The following is a 15,043-nucleotide window of genomic DNA, read 5'->3' as shown; positions in this document are numbered from 1 at the left end:
AATGGATACAAGTGTTTTAAGCTAAAAGCAGTGACTTTTCACAGCACTGAGCCACGAGCTGAGGACCAAACCTGGGGCTGCAGTGCCTCTTGGCACACATCCGTCCCGCCAGGGTCTGCAGCCACATAGGCACACTCAGAGGGGAAGGAAGGTTGAGTGAGCCAGCAAAGAGGGGCCCCATTCCCCCTCCACCTCTAGAATAGTTGCTAGAGAGTTGCTCAACATCGGATCTGGGTGGGGACTGCTGTTAACATATAAGTTCCAGGCCCTCCACCAGCTCCTCTTTTTCTCTGCTCTGCCCTACCACAGTGATATGAGAGCCCAGGAGTTTATAAGCCAAGCTAGGAAAGACTCATTGTAATTAAGGATAGGTTTGACCGCTTTTAAAATTGAACATCCTGCTGAGCAGTCAGTTAACAGAGAGGGAAGGAAACAGGTCCAAAACTTGGGTCCTCCTTGAAGACTTAATTATAAGTGATGTCAATATTATTTATGTATCCACAAATAAGTTCTTTCAATAGACATTTCATTGCATCCATTATGGATGCATATGTTACAAGCTTCCATTATTATTTTTTTATGTGCTCGTAACTTTCCAAAACCCTGATCCCTTGTGTTCAAATGTAATTTTGTTCTCCTTTACAGTAGTTTTGGGGGGAATGTTTTAATAAAACCTTCTTACCTGTTGTTTACGTTAAAAGATAGGGAAGTATAAGTATGCCGTTGTCTGTCAATGAAACTAATTATATTCTTCTGAGCAAAAACATGCACAAAAAACAACCCACTCAATAGTAACACCCCATCTCAGCATGGACCACATCCTTACGAGGACTAGCGTTTATGCTTGGTTTTATGGGTAAAGCTTTTAAACAGTTTAAATAATTTTGTCATTTACTGGAAAGCATCTTCTAGTGTGTGTGTACCACTGCCCTCTGCTGCACAGAGGTGATATAGAGGCAGGAGTTTGGCTGCTTTCATAGGGGTGCAGGTGTGGTCACTCACCAGCCCATATTCCTACTTTGACCAAGTGTCCAGGTCCTACTGACTTCATATAAGAGCTGGAGCTGTGAAAGGAGTTAAATCTTCACCTCCATGCGAGTTAGGCACCATACTACCCGTGAAGATCTATCCTTTTCTGTCTTCTGTCAGTAGAAAATCTAATGTGTAAAGAGTGTGCAACTACGGTGTCCACCACAACCCCCCTGAGTTGTTGTTTCATGAGCTGCAGATCTCAAAATGTCTAAGAGATTCACTGCAAGCAGGATTGTGTTTCTATTGAGCATTGATGTACAGCATTTCTGGCCTTATATTCTTTCCTGTTGTATATTTCTGGCATGTAACCGGCTGGCACCCTGAAGACTGAAAGGGTTTTGCCTAATCCAAGGTTTTGAGCTAAAATATAAGGTTTAGCAGGATAAATGTACTGGGCTAAATACAGAGATGAATGTAACCTTTCCAGTAATAGCTGTAATTATCCATTCTGGACATCAGTGCTAGGAAACTATGAAAATCAGGTAAAATTTCAAAAAAATATTTAGGATCACAGTCAGTCACACTGTTAGGAGGATAGCTCTGCTTACTATACAGAACATGGAGTTAACTCATCCAGAGCTGCTGTCTGTCATCTAGAGCTGCTACACTCCTTATGGATTTATTGAGGCAATTAAGATAACACATCCACATATCTCAGTCTATGGATTTGCACCTTTTCAAGCTGTCTTTTTTCATTAAAGGTTTCATGTACTTCTGTCTCTCAGTTTAATACTATTGACCATCAGATCTGATCAGTAACTTACTCCTTGTTCAAAATTTGCTTCCAGTGAGATTGGTGTGGATTTTGCCAGTTGGAACAGGCCAATATCCAGTGCTTTTGAATTATAGTTGGGTGTTTGTCTTGCTGTATGTCACAAATAAATAACTTTTCTGTCTAAAAATGAGGCCTGTTCAACTGCACATCAGATTCCAAGAGTCAGCATCATAATTTTGGATACTTAAACTTGATAACATATTGGAAACAGTTCTGTAGCTCAGATTTCTGCTGAAGGAGGAGAATTAGGAGGAAATTACTGCTTTGGTTTGTTTCCATCTCAGGCTTCTCTAAGCTTATCTGTTTGAGGCTGTTTAAGCATCTCATATGGATTACACAAAAAACCCCAAACCTCTTAAGTATTTATATGAAGTCTCACATTATTTAGAGGTAGGGAGTAATTTCAAGCTTTTATCTATCTTAACTAGTACACAAAGGAGGTAGTCTAAACCCCAAACTTTAAATTGTTGTTGTTTTTTTTTTTCTGGTTATAAATATATATATATATATATTATTTGTACGGACTGAAAGACAAAGATTTCTTTATCAAGTATATGTCATTTGCAGGGTTTTTTTTTTTCTGGTTATAAATCTATATATATTATTTGTACGGGCTGAAAGACAAAGATTTCTTTATCAAGTATATGTCATTTGCAAGCAGAATGTTGTCTCCATTCTAGTCACCAGCCACAGGAGCTCAGCTGGGGCCCTGAGTGTCAAGCTGAGAGCTTTTCTTTTACCATAATAGAGGTCCTGTAGGCTAAACTACTGGTAGTCCTTCAGTGACACTTCTGAAATCCCTTTGATAGGCTTACTCAAATGTAAAGATTCGTGCTTAGCAATGCTGTTGATGGTATACAACAATGACGGTTCTTGAATCGTGCTCACCCTGTATTGTCTTCTGTGTGTTTGTATGTGTGAGTGTATATACACGTGGATATGTGCATGAATATATGTAGATATGTGAAGTGTGAGGATATAGGCAGTATATACCTCTGAGTTTCACACATATCTGTGCATGTATTTGTTATTAATCTGAGACTTGAAATAATACTGAAAACTTATTTTTAAACCCCTGTTCTTTTGGCTGTAGTATCTCACCCAATCATAAGCACTAATTTTATCAAAGAGAAATTATAAAAATGAACTGATGCTAGTTCTCAAATACAATCACTGTTTGTTTAGCTTTTATTTACTTCACTTTGAAATAATACACTAATATTTCCACTTTTTAAAGACTTCATCTCTAGACTGTAGCATCCAAAGAAGATGGCCTAGCCAATACTTCGCTTTCCCCAGTTAGATACACTGGGAAGAGGTGGCAGATTGTGTTTTCAGGAGAAGAGAAACTTGCTGGCAAGCTTTCCTAGGTTTGTCATCAAATGTCAAAGATGATGTCTATATAGAACATTGATTTCCTAACAATACAGCTTCCTTGGAAGGAAAACTTTGTTTTCTTTAGTTCACTTATTTTGAATGAATGGGGAAGTCCACGGAGAGTCAGTCCTTAAATAAAATACTTGTTCTTATAATTACTGTATTCCTGCCTCCTCTCTACCCCTTCAAAATTCACCATAAATAAGAGGGTCTGGTAATTAATTGCCAGCCAAGTGGCACAATTAATGTTATACAAATACAATATCCTCTGGGTAAAGTGATATTGCTAAGTTACAGTGTGGCTAGTTCTGTGTTTGAATACCAATGCAGACATCCACATGCACACACTCACGTGTGCCAAGAGGGTGTGCTCTGTTAATTTTTTTTTTTTTTTCAGATGTGATACTTCAAGTTTTCTTTCCTTCCTAGAGAATTCAAAGTACTTTTAAAAGGTCTTAATTTCTGTGCAATAGAGCTCATGGGCAAACACTCAATAAATGAAAAATAAGGGTTGCCGTCATGGTTCTGAAAGCATTTCACATTCTTCAAACTGATGCCAGTTGTATGCATTGACAGTAATCCTGTCTAATCCCCTCCACATGTATTATCTTTGTACACCTGCTTTCATTGTCTCACTTATCAGTTTTTTATACTTAGAACCACAACATACAAGAGGGTAAAGCAACAGAACAAAATATACACGCACACACAGTGTTTTATGCTACAATTCTGCATTGTAGATAGAAAACATGTTTGTAAATTTTGGTGTTTGGAGTCAACATCTTCTATTAAGATGGTTTTCCTACTTCTTCTTTTCCTCCCACTGGTGTATGTCTGTGTTTGTCTTTCTTGGCAGATTAACTGAAGCACATCGAACAGCTGTAAAAGTCATCAGGAGAATGCAGTATTTTGTAGCCAGAAGAAAATTTCAGGTAAGCAGCACCGCTAACCATAAGTACATACAGTATATGGCATTGAAAGTGATCTGAGAGTGACCTTGTCTTTGTGCAGCAATTGTAAGTCAAAGGTGCTTTTTAAGCTCTCAGCCTCATACTTACCTTTTGATGATTTTTTCATAGCGTGGGCAAAACTATCAACTACCCATGGCTATAGTATGATATGAAAGCCTTCTGAATTTGTGGAGTCAGCATAGTTATTTTTCTCTTCTCTTTTTTTGCTGCATTTAGTTTGTTGTCTTTCTGTTTGTTTTTTTACTGTACTGACTACTATATAAGCTATGTAGTCATCTACTAGAAGAAATGAAGAAGACTGTTGGAGAGTCTGCTAAAAGACTCTTCATACTGGTAATCTAGTGATTGGTTAGAAAATGTTCAACTAATTGCATGCTATGTATTGCTGACAGTTCAATAGACCTTACTGATGAGTACTATGCTGTGTAAAGTTGCTTTCACATTTGTGGCCCACATTTCCACATTTGTTTCTCTGAATGGGTCATCATAGAGAGGCCATATTTTATAAAATTGTGGAGCATCTGCCCTCTGGAAATTTGCTGTCTTTATGAAGTCTGAAGTTAACTTTCTCAATCAGGTTTCAAAGTGCTTAAACTAACTGTGTCACATTGGAATAATTGTCTTATTTTACCTGTTTACTAAAACCCATTATGATAAAACTTGTTTGAAATGTGATTCTGGTATCATCATTCTCATAACCCATGTGCTGGTGGTGCCTTGGAAATGAATAGTTAACTTCTGTCCTGATTTCGAAAGCCCCTGTTATTTCCATCTGAATGTTCATGCTTTTTTGTCCAAGAGGGTCCACTGCAAGTTAATCAACTTTCATAATCCTTTTTAAAAAGGTTTTAAAAAGATAAAGCAAGAACCTAAGTTTCAAGCATATTTGATTAGAGCTGAGCACTTAATTGCAAGGGATAAAAGCCTGAGATAAGCTCACACCACTCAGAAGACTTTGAATTAGAGCTGACACGTTTCCCAAGCTCAGTCAGAAATGTGTCTTCAGATGACCTTACCTTATAAAAGAAAACTAGAAGTCACATTGTGTAACTCAGCAAACAACAGAAAAGCAGGATTATATTGTAAATACACCAGAGTGATAAACATCAGAGGAAAATGAAAAAATAAAAAAAATAAAATAATTAAAAAAAAAAAAAAAGAAGCAAGAAAAAGGAAAAGAACCAAAAGCTTCCCTGGAAAATAAAATCAGTATATAAATGAGTTAAGATAAAAATTAAGATATTTCAAACCACCATAGACCTAACGTTCTGGAGCTGTCAGCCAATAGCAGTCATGCCAAACCTTAAAAACTGGACTTGATCAGTCTATGGATAGGATTCTGGGTCTTTTTTAAATTTCTTTGGGCTGTGAAATATAGCTTATAGGACTCCTCATGCTAATTAGATTGTTCAAAGCCAAGTAATTCTGTTTTGAGTGTTGCATTAGGAGCTCTAAGCATGCTGGATGTAGAATACTGAGTCCAAATGGCCAGGATTTGGGATTATGGACAAAATGGACAGAATGAAAGTTAATGAAGTTCTTCAAATTCTGCATTTAGCAAACCTCCCTGGAAGCCCATTATCTCCCGTCTTAAGTTGCATTGTACTAGCATTTCCCTATAAAAACATGACAAGAGATTGTGGCAAAGTTTGGCAGGACATAAGATGCTCAGATCTAAAGCTTCATGAGAAAAGAGGAGAGAAAAGTTGGAAGGATATTTTTACTTTACAGAGGGCTCAGGCCGACTGCAGTGTACAGTAGTTTGCAACTGCAGGGTTCAGAGCTGATAGTTTGATAAAAGGGATAACAGATAGAGGACTTCTTTTGAGGGAGAAAATAAATTTCATTGAGAATGAGTAGAATTAATTATGGACATAGTAGCCCATGGGGGCGAGGGGAAGGAGGTGGGGGAAAATCCCCAGCACATCTAGGCTCTGTGCCATGCATCATGTTAAATAGAGTGTCCAAAGGAAAGGACAGAGGATTTAGCCAAAATACTCTCAAAGCACCCCCGCTAGTCAATCTAAAGAGTGATACTGGCACTGTTTCTCTGGGTGAAGACAATAGGCTGCTTTTCTGGCCAGAAATAGTGATGTGTCAGCGTCTGCAAAATGGGAAGCTGGGGAAGGCCAAAAAAAAAAAAAAGAGAAGAAAAGAAAAAAAAAGTGATAAAATGAAAGCTGAAACCTCCCTTCCCCCAAAGTATCTCTTTTCACAAATGCACATGAATGTACGTGCACACTACCAAAGCCATGAACCCTTCTGAAAGTAATAATGCAGGTAAGTGCTGATGGCTGAGCACAAGGAAGGCATTTTATCACGAAGAGCTTTTGCTTCTTCATTCATTTCACAGGATTTGTTTCCATCCCAGTTCCATGCTTTCATTTGAAATTTCTAGGATCCTGTGGCTGCCTTCCAAGCATGACTCCAGCACATACTGTAGGTGTTCAATGCGTGTGTGCAGTGGTGCATGCTAATGGCTCTGGCTGAAGCTGTGACAGAGTGGAAACAGACAACAAGATGACTAATGAGCTGTTTTCAGTAATTTCCAATTACTAGATTTGCAGTTTACCTTTCTTTTTTTTCTTCTTTTCTTGAGTCAGAGCCAAAAAGGAGACATCTTGCCCCACATTTCCCATAGAGGTTGTTATGGTTCTCAAAATGCTGGTATTTTAGTTAGGACATCATTTGCATTTATTCCACCACACCCACAACATTAATTTTACTTGATAAAATTTTACCATGCTGCATTTTTAATAATCACATCACTTTATGCAAGTTCTTTAGGTTTGTTTCAGAATTCTGCCATAGTAGTTATAGCAAGAAAGTAAAGCTTGGCTGAAGCATCTGGATTCTCATTAGAATGGGAATAAAGCTGGGCAGATGGCAGTTTTTTAGCTCTCTTGCATTTTTTATCTGTCCTTTTTAATTTATTTGAATTGCACCTTTTTTTCTGACCTCATAGGTATCATTAAAAACAAAGAAGCACAAAGACTACATGCAGACTTATGCAAAGCATCTGTCCTGCCAGCAATAGTATTTTGTCACCAGACATCTTTAGTCTTTAAGGCATTTGATTAAGGCATTTGATTCTGGGTCCAAGTTTTATGAAGTGGTCCTATCTCCGTGGTTCAGTCTTCTGAAATTATGATTAACATATGGGTTTGGAATGAGCCAAGAGATATCACACATGATGGTTTTAGATCCATTATATATGTTGGGTCTGTGTTTTTTAAATACACTGTGAAGGTCTAATACTTTGCTCAGTATGAAGTAATGTGAAGACATGACTCTAACTGACAGTAATGGGAATCATTTGGCTTCATCTCCACGATAAATATGCACTCCTACAATGCCTACATATCTTTTATTCATTGCAACAACCATTGCAAAATGGCAAGCACGTAACCTCTGGAAGATAAAAAATAGAATGAAGACCTGCCTGAAATAAAAATCAAGTTTAAACTATATTTAGCCTTCAGTCTCATGTATGACTTCTCTCACAGCAAGCTCGGAAACCGTATGATGTACGTGATGTGATTGAACAGTACTCACAAGGACACCTCAATATGATGGTTCGGATAAAAGAACTTCAAAGAAGGTAGGCCCTGTCTGCCTCATGAAATATTTGATTTCTCTAGTGCCAGCTGGCTTTAGGAGAGATGTGTACTTAATGAACAGTAATTGTCCAAAATTGCAAGCACAACAGGGAGCACAATATCTAGAGGATTTAACTTGGAGTCATTTTTAACCCTTTGTATAACCAAGTTTAGAATTATCCTTTATCTCCCTCTCTTTCTCCAAGTGAAATTTAAAGAAATCTAGATGCGTCCTGTGGAGTTTATAGTAAGAAGAGAGCTTTTCTGCTGTCTTCTTAGAAAAGGAAAACTTTTCAAATAGGATTTACCGTTCTGTCTGCTGTTTGTGATTCTCCACAATTGACAGAAACCTGGTTTGCTTCTGCTCCCCTCTCTATCTGGAACAATTCCCTCCCACGTTCCTCCACACACATGCTTTCTCTGAGTTTGGGGATCACAGCTGAAACATTTTGCCACGAAACTATTCTCTTCTTGTTTCAGCACAAAGTGCTTTTCTCTTTACAAATTAACACTGTGGACTGTGATACCAGGCTGAACTCCTCTGGCCCTTAAATGAAATGAAAAAAGGAAAAAAAAGAAACGCTATTGAATGGAATCTACTGTGTCAACATATATAGATATTAAATCTGCCTGCATGAGATTCAAGAAATAGTTGCAAATGTTATTAAGAAGCCATACTGTTTGTATAGTCTTTCTTATTAGATTACATGTGACACAGGAGAACTGTGTTTTAGTTACAACATGAAAGTCTAAGAAATATTAGTACTCATGAAAATAACAATAATAATATGGTTTGATGTTAGGAAAAAAACTCTGAAGAACTAAACTGCTGACTGCATGTGCAGAAAATCATGGTAATCTCATAGTTTTACTTGCTTTATTTTAGATTTAAAGCTACTGTAAATTCTCATGTAAATTATGCTGCTATGCTTTCACTAGCAACAAAGTTTAAGTTGCTTGGTAATTGCACTACTGTTTGCTTTTCAGATTGGACCATTCCTTGGGAAAGCCGGGCCTTTTCTTCTCAGGTATGGTGACTGCATTTTATGAATAATTACTAGGTTCATAGCTTTGTGAAAATACCCATAGCTACAGTAATATGGATTTATAATCCAACCAATTATGCATGAATACATAATCCTGTTAATAAGCCCTGGAACAACTGTGGAAAGATAAATACTTTGCATTCAGTTGGTAGTAGTGGAGTAAATGGAAGTTAAGAATAAATGTTAAAAATGTGTATCTGTGCATGATGAGTGGAAAGCATGTTGCTGGAAATTTTTCCACAAAAATATTATTTCTATTTTTTTTTTTTGTACTGGGGTTACATTTTCTTTTGTGAGCAACCTATGGATTTCAGCTTTGGAAAGCTCAAAGGAAGATCAAGGGTATCATTCAGAAAGACCTGGGGTAGCTTTGAAAGCTAGATTGATAGAAGTGTTATGAAATTAAATAATAAAAAATTGAAGATCAGGAACAGATAAACTAATAACAAAAATCCCCTATATGCTAATAGTAGTGAACAGTCTGGCCTGTTTGGTGAACAGTCTGTCAGAAAGGCCTGGTCTGCTAATTAATTATAAGCGAATGCCAGCTGTATGTAAGAAAATGCTATGATATATCCATGAAAAAATGACTCTGATCCTAGAATCAGGACAGAGATTTTCAAAACACACCGTGTCTTGTACACGTCTATGCCCATGACTCAAGTAAAGCTTTATGTGACATGTTGTGCAAAAAGTCTTATTCTGTATCTTTAGGAAAGACTAGCTAGAACAAAAATAGGGAAGAAATACTAGGATAGCTAGGGAAAAGGAGAATCTGTTCTATTAGTGAGAAACAGAAATACAGCCTCAAATGGTTAAGTGAAAAGAAAGAAGTTCAAGTCAAAATCTGCCACGTGAGTTTTGTCATTCATTATCATTTTATTATCAAAAAAATCTTGATTGGATTTAATTACCACTGGCTTCCAGAGGTAAGATAAGTTGGTTTATCTTCATAATTCATGGTGGATAGTCTTACTGTGGAGAGCATCATAGGACTTCAGAGATATTTGGGGAAGACTGTACTCTAGAGGACATTATGGCATTCATGTTCAGGCAGCTATCTTCCCTTGTTGGTCTTTTCTTGCAAAATTACTGCAGAATAGCAGATTTGAGACAGCTGTCTTAGATGCAAAAGCATGGTCCCCCAACTAACAGTGGTGCCTGCCTTCAAAGCATGCCAACTCTACAAAGTCATACCTCTTGCAAAGACATATGGCTCTGCCCTCAGATGGACTGAATAAATGCTGACTCGGAAAGGTAAAATGGTTTTAGGGATGAAAAACCTGGTAAGCTCAGTTATGGCTTTGCAAGACCAAAACCAAAAGTTACTTGATCTAGTAGTTATTTTATCTAAACCCTTCACAAATCCAAAAATAAGATAAGTGGTTCCAGATAAGTGGTCTGCAGAAATAAAGCAAGGGTTACTTTATGATTAGTCCCAGTATAATCCAATGCACCAATAATCGAGTGATGAACAGCGATTAGTGTTTATAGTATTGGTCTGGTTTGGGTGGAAACAGACTCTTGCATTGTCCTCCTCTGGAAAGAGTTCTTCCTGAGTTTTCCTCAGAATGGATGGCTTATTCTGCATTGAAAATGTATCTTTAATATAATATTTTTCCAGTTCAAAGGCACTGCTAAAATGCTCATTTTTAAATAATCTGGGTGTTTCCTCCAGACTGTGTTATTTATGTGTTGATGGCAAGAAAAAGAGCAATGAAAAGTGCAATAAAAATTAAAACGCCAAGGAGAAAAACATGAAAAGAATTTTCCTTTCCAACTCCTTCTTTTTCCTGTTGTATTATACTCCCATTCAAAGAATCTTAAGGTCTGATTCCAAGCCCGTTGAAATGAATGGAAGTCTTTCCAGTGACCTCAGTGGGTTTTGGATCAGGCTGTTACTGAAACCCTGTTGTCAATTTTGATAATTTTATATGAAGTAATTGCAGTGTGTCTATAGTATTATTACCTTTCAAAAGTGAATGATGTCATTAAAGATCCAGAATCTGAACTCACTGGAAGCAATTACTGTTATTTTTCAAGTTAGTTTCTCAAAGATAAAAAGCACTAAAAGCTGTGTTAAAACAAGATAAGGATACAAGAACAGAATAAAAGCCGTGCTGGGTCAGACCAGTCCTGACTCTGACGGAGCCAAAAGCAAGGTGCTTTGGGAAATGTATAAAAAACCGGCATGCATAAGCCTCTAACCTTCCTGTAAGCTTTCAGCCATTTGCAGATCAGAGACTTCCTGATATGATTTCTGTGTATTTAGTAGTCCTAATGGTTTGTCCTCAACAAACTCGCCTAGTTTCCCCTGTAAACTTTTCACATCTGCAGTATTTTGTGACAGTCATTTGCATGATTTAAGTTCCATGTACACATGTTGTGAGGATTCCTCCCTTTTTGCTTGTTTTAGTCTTGGCATCTACTAGCTTTCTTTGAAACTCCTAGTATCCGGAGTGTGCAAAAAACATTAAGGTAATGAGTAAATTTTCCAAATATTTAAATCCCATTTTTATGAGTATACCCAGAAGACTGCGTCTTAGTATCATGAAAAGCCTGTGTTCCCGGTGACACAATTCTGTAAGATGAAACAACTATTCCTGTAATAGTAAACAAACCCCTTAATAATTGAAAGTGTTTATATAGACTCAAAGCACATGTTAATAAAATTTATTGAACTAACAAAGCAGATACTTAGGTAATGATACAAATAAGAAGAGTGTAATATTTGACCTTCACTACACATGATAGAGTTAATTGCTTTTGAATGCAATTTTTGAGACTTATTACAGCTTTTCAGGGGCAAAGGTGAAGAATAATGCCAAGGTAAAACAAAAGATCCAGTGTTTGGGTTCAGAAAAGTATGCAAAAGGCTGATGCTTATCTGCAGTTCATCTGAACCTCTTGGGCCTGCATAACACGGGTGAGAATCCTTGGAGAAAAAGGCTTTCTTGAAAAATTTTGACAGTTCCATTGTTTGCTTTTTTATCCATTAAATGCCACCTAAGCTTTCTGATGCTATTTCTTTCCCAGCTGTTAAGAAGAAATTGGGCCACAATAGCTTTCAAAGCATACTAAATATCTTTAGTTTAATTTTTAATCTTTTAGGTCAATGTTTGAAGTGAGAGATACCCAGATTTCTGCAGGAACGGATATATTCCACCCCTCCTGGAGACAAAATCCATGGGAACTTGGTAAAAAAAAAACCCACTTAGGATACTTTTTGTAGCTGCCAGGTGTTCACAATCTTGTCTCTGAAAGTTCTTTGAGTTACTGGGGTTGATCTACCTCAGCGCAAAGAGACAGCAGGAATACCACATATATCTTACTTCAAGGGCTAGGAAACTGCAGCTAATTTACTGTTCACCTAGGTCCTCTGAACAGATTGAATTACATTTCTTAATAAAAAGCTAATAAAAAAGCTTGCATTTCATTTCATATTTGGTTTATTAGTTGTTTTATACATAGTATTAAGATAGTGTATCTAAATCCTGCCATCAGCACCTTCTGGGGGAAAGGCAGAAGTGGGATGTAGTTCATACCAGATTCAGTGTATATGAATATACACTGAATATATATATATTCGATATATATATTGTTCCTCATGAGCCACATGAGCAAATCATGTCACCTCAGAGGCTAGATAAGTGAAGCAAATAGGCAAATGGACCTTTTATTTAGGGCTGGCTTATTTGCTGTGTGTCTAACCTGGCAAGTTAGCCACTGCAGCTAGATTTTTGCAACTTGAAAAAGCTAGAAAGTTTTACTTTCAGCATATACTGTTTAACCTTCATCATGGAACAGCTGGCTTTATCATAAAGCTTTCTGTATTGCAGTATAGCTTTCTAAACTAAAATACTTTGACAGTTTACTTTTGAAATTTTCTTTAGGCTGTCCAAGGGAAATCACAAGTGTCTGACCTATGCCCTACCTCTTTTTAATTTCTTCTACCTATCAGTTGTAAATGGCTCTGGCTGATAAGAAAAGAGACTCAAGTCAAAAGTCATGATGCCTAAGGCAACTTTGTTATTTGCTGGTTTATGGATCCAGGGTTTAAAAAGGCAATCCTGACTTGTGTTTCCAGAAGCACACTCGGTTTATAAACCTACAAATCTAGATCTTGCCATAAGCTCATCACAATTTTCCCTGCAGAGAGCATTCACAGAACTGGAACAAATACAAATCTAGAAGGTTGTGGTTGCATTGAGTTAGACAAATGAAGGTAGTGGTATCTCTTGCACTGTCCTGCTTTCTGTAGTCACAGTAGTCTATCTGCTATAATTTTCTGAGGTTTCAAGATTTAGCAATCTGGAATATGCTAGGTGTCACAATGCTCAAATTCATTTTCTTCTTTGAAAAAACCGTAATGGCTTTCAGATAAATTTTACATTTTTTGAGTTAGCTCCGCTCTAGTTGTATATACCAGAAAAGTAAAAATCAAGGAAGGACTCTTACTCTGGAAAAGCAGAATAGATTATTTCCAGCTTTTATCATTTTCAGACCACCTGTCTATAATTCATTCACTGTCCTAATGCTCCACATAAGTATTTTTTCTAACCAAATAAATACTTTTTCTAACCAAATAAATAACTTTTTGAAAAGTTTGGTATATTCTGATGAGACAGAGCACATTAACTGCGTGAAAAAAATTAAGATTATGGCATAGTCTCTCATTTGATTTGCTCTCTTACTGATTTCCTATGGCAATGGCTGTTTTTTGTAAAAGAAAACAAACCTGCATAATGAGTAATGTGTCATTTACATCATGAGCTTCCATTTGGGGAAAAAGCTGAGGATGGCTTTTCTTGTTTTCTCAACTGGTGTGGAGAATACTTAGAAATTTTATTTTTTTTCTTTCTTTTTCAAGAGGCATCTCTTGTTCACTAGAAAAAGAGATTGGCCATCTTTGTGGAAATATTAGGAAATAAATGCAGGATCATGTTGTTTTGAAAGTAGTGTGGTATGTATACTCAGGAAGTCAAAGACTTTCAGGGAAGATATTTGTGCATTGATAAGAATGAGAAATGGACTAGATGACCCAAGAACTGTTCTGTCTCCTGAAGTGTAATTCCTATTGCTTATATACTGGTGTTTTACCTGATTCAAGTCCAAATATATAAAATTATAGTTTTGTATTATACCAGCCATTTGATACAAGCTTGTTTCAGGATGTTTTTTCCTTCTGCACTAAAATTTGTCTTTATGTATGTTCATCCAGTTATAAATAATTGTGTCTCCTTTCATGATGATCATGCATGTTTGTATCTATGTCTTTCAGATAGATGTACATATTTACTGGGTTGTGTACCTGGTCTATCTGTTTTACTGCAGATCGACAGAAACAACAGACAAAACTCAATACTAAAAGAAAATTAGTTTGGATCACAAAGCAAAAAATGTCAGACATTTCAGATTTATACTTAACCATGTAATCTTTTCAACTATGTAAAAGCAAATAATCTAGTGTAGGAAGTCTACAGTCATGTATCTTGAAAAGACTCAAGAGAGAAAGAATAAACATGAGATAGAAATCAAATGTACTAGAGCAATGTTATTTGAACTTCTGCCCGCCCTTCTTACCACAATGCTCTGCACCTTGTATACACACCTCATTTACTTTTAAAGATGGTCTTTATTGCAGGAAAAATGCTTGTAAATTAGAGCTGAATGCTGATTTAAATGGAGGCTAATAAGAAATGGGAAAGACCACAGCCTTTTGTGACTTATATACAGCCTGCACACCAGTAAAGGATTGGATATGACACAGCTACATTTGTGTATATAATTCTTTTCACTTCATCTGATAGGAGTGCCACATGCCACAAAATAGCTTCTTGCTGCTTATCTGCTTCCTATTTTCTTATTTTCTGTTCCACACCACATTCAAGAATAACTAAAATAGGAAACCTAATTTAGAAATCCTTAAAGGCATGTTTCTTCTGGTGTATACTTTGAAGATGATAAGTGTCTACAGATTTACTAACTAGAAAGTAGACTCTAAAGTCAATTATTTCATTTTAGGCAGAGATGAATACGTAGATAAACTTGAGCCTCAGCCACTTGTTCTTTAAGAGGTTTCTGTGGTTGGGAACTACTGAATGATGAACAGCACACATGTCTGAGCCAAGTGGTGTCATTTTTTTTTCTGTCCCTACACAGTGTCCTTGAGCAATCTTTGAATTTTCTCTCCTTATAGTATTTACACCTGCAGGTTCTCTGATGAAACACTTCTCCTTTCTA

At 36.8% G+C, this 15,043-nt stretch overlaps 1 protein-coding gene across 1 annotated transcript in view; it reads left to right on the top strand.

The window, feature by feature from the left end:
• The window catches only part of LOC308232848 (potassium voltage-gated channel subfamily KQT member 1-like), a 484,771-nt gene that overhangs the window by 265,482 nt on the left and 204,246 nt on the right, over window positions 1-15,043 (top strand). Inside the window, exons 13-15 of the mRNA XM_080639025.1 lie at window positions 4,041-4,116; window positions 7,662-7,756; window positions 8,742-8,782. Of these exons, the coding sequence (XP_080495151.1) occupies window positions 4,041-4,116; window positions 7,662-7,756; window positions 8,742-8,782 (212 nt within the window). The remainder of the gene's footprint in view (window positions 1-4,040; window positions 4,117-7,661; window positions 7,757-8,741; window positions 8,783-15,043) is intronic.

The sequence above is a fragment of the Psittacula echo genome, assembly GCF_963264785.1.
Source record: "Psittacula echo genome assembly, chromosome: 1".
Lineage (NCBI taxonomy): Eukaryota > Metazoa > Chordata > Aves > Psittaciformes > Psittacidae > Psittacula > Psittacula echo.
This window is presented reverse-complemented; position numbering and strand designations above follow the sequence as displayed.